At 44.1% G+C, this 5,000-nt stretch overlaps 1 protein-coding gene across 2 annotated transcripts in view; it reads left to right on the top strand.

Moving 5' to 3' along the window:
- The window catches only part of LOC137967653 (protein NLRC3-like), a 47,934-nt gene that overhangs the window by 42,205 nt on the left and 729 nt on the right, over positions 1-5,000 (top strand). For both annotated transcript variants that reach the window (XM_068814182.1, XM_068814181.1), the window contains one exon: positions 4,261-5,000. This exon is cut by the window's right edge. In XM_068814182.1, the coding sequence (XP_068670283.1) occupies positions 4,261-5,000 (740 nt within the window). The remainder of the gene's footprint in view (positions 1-4,260) is intronic.

Genomic DNA, 5,000 nt, shown 5'->3' with positions numbered 1-5,000 from the left:
TCTGCATATAAAAACTTTCACTCCACCGAGACCTCCTTTCCCTGATCGGCAAATTAAACTTTGCTTGCCGTATTATCCTGGCTGGCTGCATCTTCTTGCATCATCTCATTGACCTGAGTTGCACTGTTTACTTGCCACACCATCACCTCACTCTGAATCAGGAGGCCTGTCGTGACATTGCCTGGTGGCTGGAGTTCCTTCCTACCTGGAATGGCCGTACCATTACCCCTGACCCACAGTGGACCTGCTCTCCCGACCTGGAATTCTTCACAGACGCCTCGGGATGTCTTGGCTATGGCATTTATTATATGGGCCATTGGATTGCTCAACCCTGGGCAGCTGTGCTGCAACACCGCTCCATTCAGGGGAAGGAGCTCTTATCCAATGCTCTGGCTTGCCTCCTATGGGGCTCTCAGTGGTTGGGGAAGAAACTTTTGTTTCACTGTGACAATCACGCTGTTGTGGATATTTGGGCCTCGGGTTCATCTTGTGATCCCCTGATTATGCACCTTGTTCGCTCCACATTCTTTATTGCTGCCTCCAACCACTTTACTGTCCTCGTTTCATTGCTGGTACTAATAACTCCATTGCTGATTCTTTGTCTAGTTTGCAGATGACCTGGTTATGACAACTTGTCCCAGCAGCAGCTCTAAAGCTCACGCCCACTCCTAATTGAGATGTGTCCCTTTGGCGCAACGGTTGAGCTTCCTCCAGTTGCAGGCCATTACTGTTTCCAGCCGCTGCTCCTATAGGGCTGGCATTCGCCAGTACACCAACTTTTTTTAGCTCCCAGGGATGGCCCAGCTTCCCTGCCACTGAAAACTCGCTTCGCTTCTTCGCTGCTTACCTTGCCAACCAAGTTAGCTTCAAGACCATCAAGCTCTACATGGCAGGCCTTCCCTTTCAAGGAAGCTCCCCTCCTCCATCTGCTTCTTCGGGGAATCAAGCGTACCACAGCAACACCAGCACTACGGTTCCTATCTTCATGGCCCTTCTCCGCCAGATCAACGTCAAGTTGGCTGGTGCTCCTGACATCGTTCCTCAGTATAAATTGATGCTGTGGTCGGCCTTTACATTAGCCTTCTATGGTTTCCTTGGCTCCAGCGAATTCACCTCTCCAACGACTACACATTTCAACCCCTTGGTGCATCTATCCTCTAATGATGTGTCCTTCACCACTGATGAGAGTGTCCGCCTACACTTAAAGTCATCCAAAAGAGACCCATCCCTCCAGGGCTACCCCCTCGCTCCTTCTCACCGCTTAGTCTTTGCTGTACGAGCTCTCTGCAAGCGTCTCAAGGTTCACCAAGTCACCAGGCCCTCTCCACGTTACGTCTTCGACTCAGGCAAATACCTTACCAGGGCTGAGCTTACAGCCATCCTCAGGCACCTTGATGTTCCCACAGAGCAGAACGCTTCCCACAGTTTTAGGATTGGAGCAGCAACCACTGCAGCAAAGGCCGGTTTACCACCTTGGTTTATTCAGACACTAGGAAGATGGTCGAGTGACTGGTTCACTCGTTACATCTGTACATCCACACCCCTCCGTCAGTTCTCCGGAGGGTACCTAACATGCTGGCCACAGCATGCGTTTCTGGAAGAGGAATTTGGAGTCCAAACCAAGGCCGTTGCATAGCTAGTTGTACTTAATTTTCAGTCAGGGTTGGCTGTATTTGGGATGGTTTTGGGTGCACACCTGCCCCTTTGCATTGCACATAGCAGGTTGGGTGGGGTCCCTTACCCACCATCACCATCTCAGCTGTGGTTTGCACCACACTTTGCAGGCTCACATTAGTACTTGTCACTTGCAGCCGCCTGTTACAGGGTGTGTCGCTGCCACCCTCATTTGTCGCATTGCCGAGTGTGTCACTGCCACCCCCTTTATTGCTCAGGGTGTGTCGCTGCCACCCTCATTAGTTGCATCACGGGGATGTTGCTGCCTTCCCCATACAGTCACTCACAGGGTGTGTTGCTGCCACCCTTCCTTGCGCTAGGGTGCACCCAATAGCTGTAGTCCCATTTACTGCCAAAGACTGTATAGTCATTTGTATCACTATGACATAATGAACTATAAAGCAACGAAGTTGTTAACTGTGTAATATTGACCCCTCAGAAAAAAACCTAAACGTTCTTGACGATGCGAAATACAAGTACCAACCATTTATTTGATTAGACTATACCTGGGTACATTGTACGAACTAGAATCAATTGGTATGAAAAAGGTGAAAAGGAATTAAAATACTTTCTTAATTTAGAAAACACCGGATCTGGTAAAACAGCTGTCCGCCGACTTTTTGACTCAAAGGGAAGTATAACGGTTTAACCGTGGATTTCTTCAAGGGTTTTTGGAACTTATTAAGTCAACAGCTTACTGATTCCTTAAACTTTTCTTTTGAACACGGTGAATTGTCTAACTCACAGAAACAATCTGTTTGTTCGATTAATTGATTAGAAAGATAAAGACAGAAGGTACATTAAGAACTCAGTGGCAACCGATTTCTCTTTTAAATGCCTCCAAAGCCCTTGCCTGGTACGTTAAGAGTAGCTTTAACATACCCCTCGAAATTTCTGCTCTATGGTGGTTGGCTGCGAGCAGTTGTATTTACGCTTACTATTTTTGGTATTTGAGATTTTTCAAGTATAAACCATATAAACGAGAAATGACTTTCTTACTCTGTGTAGTTTGCCATGAATACCACGGGTGATATTTTAATTTTGTTATGCGTATTTCACTCGCCTCGCGTTTTGCCAAGAATAGGTAACTTTCAATAGCACTCGCGGGATTTTTAGCTTGTTTTCTTCTTTAAAAAAAGAAGTTAACTCCGTTAAGTTTTCTGTTTTGTCGTCCTTGTGGCTTTAAAACGCGAGTATTGACTTATAAAAAGTTTTGAGGTGAGTTTTGAAAACGTAATGACAACCAAATATAAGGAAACTATTATGAAGGAAAAAAGAAGCCTCATTAAGCCCCTTTCAGTGCCGAGTCGGATTAGCTTAGTATCTCTGTATTTTTAGATAAGTTGGATTTTGTTTTCAGAGTTTTAGAGAAACTCTTCCGGTCTTATCGCCTTTGCCTTTCCCCATTATTATCAGGTAACCTCCAAACTTACACAGGGTTCAAAATTAACTTTTTTGGTATGGGCCAGATAAAAATTTTCAGTCGTTAGATGGCAAATTGTGGTCGCCAAAAATGTTCGCCTGAAAATGCACGTTTTGAGGTTTTTTATGGATACCAGAAAGCAATGACCGCGCTGTCTTGTGTAGGTGTCAAGCATTATTTTTCGCTTCCGAAATCGGACATTTTGGAGAGAAAGTGTATTCGACCTCGAATGTAATAAAGAAATCCATCTGCACCTTAGTTTGTTGAAAATTTCAGCCGCGGAAACACCAGTCACATTCTGTTGCACACAAGCCGCCATGTTGTTACCGTGCTACATTCCTCGCACCAGTCCCTTGAATCTCGTTACTGAGTCGTTGTTTTTTCGCCCGCAATACGTATTTTTTGAGAAACCGCAACAAAAAAAGGTGGGAGCTTGCGAAGTTATGGAGGTAGTCAACGGGAAAACTCCTTCATTTTAATTTCAAAAACATCGGCAGGATAAAAGTAAGACACCTGTTGGCAAGCGGCTCTGAACTTAATAGTCGGTCGCCCACTGGCGACCAGTTGTAAACTTCCTGTCGCCAGTACTCAATTTTTTGTCGCATTAGCGACCAGGAAGGCGCAATTTCGGACCCTGTAATACATCGTTTCAAAGGAAACATTCGCAGGCCAAAGGATGGCAAAGTATATTAATAAAGTATACTTTACAGTTATTTGAAATGGTGTTATGCTTCACATGATATTCTCATACCCACTGTCTAAGATTAGAGAACTTGTACTCAGATTTCAAAAATTATTGTTCATAATCACAGGTTTGCAACGGAAATGTTGAAAACTTTTGTTTGATTGGACTTTTGGACGAAACTGGGAAATTAAGACGTAAATTCATTTGTAAACAAAGTGGGTAGCCAAGACAGGCACCATGGGATATGGTGCGTGTTAGCTTCGCTGTTTAAGACAATCATGGTGATATTATTTCGATTTTAAGGAAAAAAGAATTTAAAAACTTAAATCAAGTAGTAGGGATATCTTCGTTGCACGTCTTTTTGTTGAACACAAAGAAAAATGCAAGTAAATTTTTTTCGTTAAACCTCGATTTTTTTCTTTCCTCTTGGTCAATTCGAACATTTAATTCTTGTATGGCTGTCTTTGTCTCACTCTAGATTGAACAGGGAACTTGCTGCTGTGTGTATTGAAACCATGAAAACGAATTCCACGGTTACATCACTGCAGCTCTGGGAGTGTAACATTGATGATGCAAGTGCCACTGCACTGGCTGAGCTATTGAGAGAAAATTCAACGCTGGAATCGCTGGACTTGCCTCATAATGCAATTGGCGAAGTCGGTGCTGATACATTGGCTAAAGGATTGAAAGAAAATTCAACGCTGGCATGGCTGTACTTGTCTAATAATGCAATTGGCGAAGTCGGTGCTGATGTACTGGCTAAAGGATTGAAAGAAAATTCAACGCTGGAATTGCTGGACGTGTCTGATAATGCAATTGGCGACGTCGGTGCTGATGCACTGGCTAAAGGATTGAAAGAAAATTCAACGCTAATAGACCTGAACTTGTCTAATAATGCAATTGGCGACGTTGGTGCGAATGCACTTGCGGAAGGCTTGAAAGAAAATTCAACGCTGACAGACCTGAACTTGTCTAATAATGCAATTGGCGACGTCGGTGCGGATGCACTGGCTAAAGGATTGAAAGAAAATTCAACGCTAATAGACCTGAACTTGTCTAATAATGCAATTGGCGACGTCGGTGCTAATGCACTTGCGGAAGGCTTGAAAGAAAATTCAACGCTGACAGACCTGCACTTGTATAATAATGCAATTGGCGACATCGGTGCCGATGCACTGAAAGGATTGAAAGAAAACTCAACGCTGACAATAATGCTCT

This window comes from Montipora foliosa, chromosome 8, assembly GCF_036669935.1.
Source record: "Montipora foliosa isolate CH-2021 chromosome 8, ASM3666993v2, whole genome shotgun sequence".
Taxonomy (NCBI): Eukaryota; Metazoa; Cnidaria; class Anthozoa; order Scleractinia; family Acroporidae; genus Montipora; species Montipora foliosa.
This window is presented reverse-complemented; position numbering and strand designations above follow the sequence as displayed.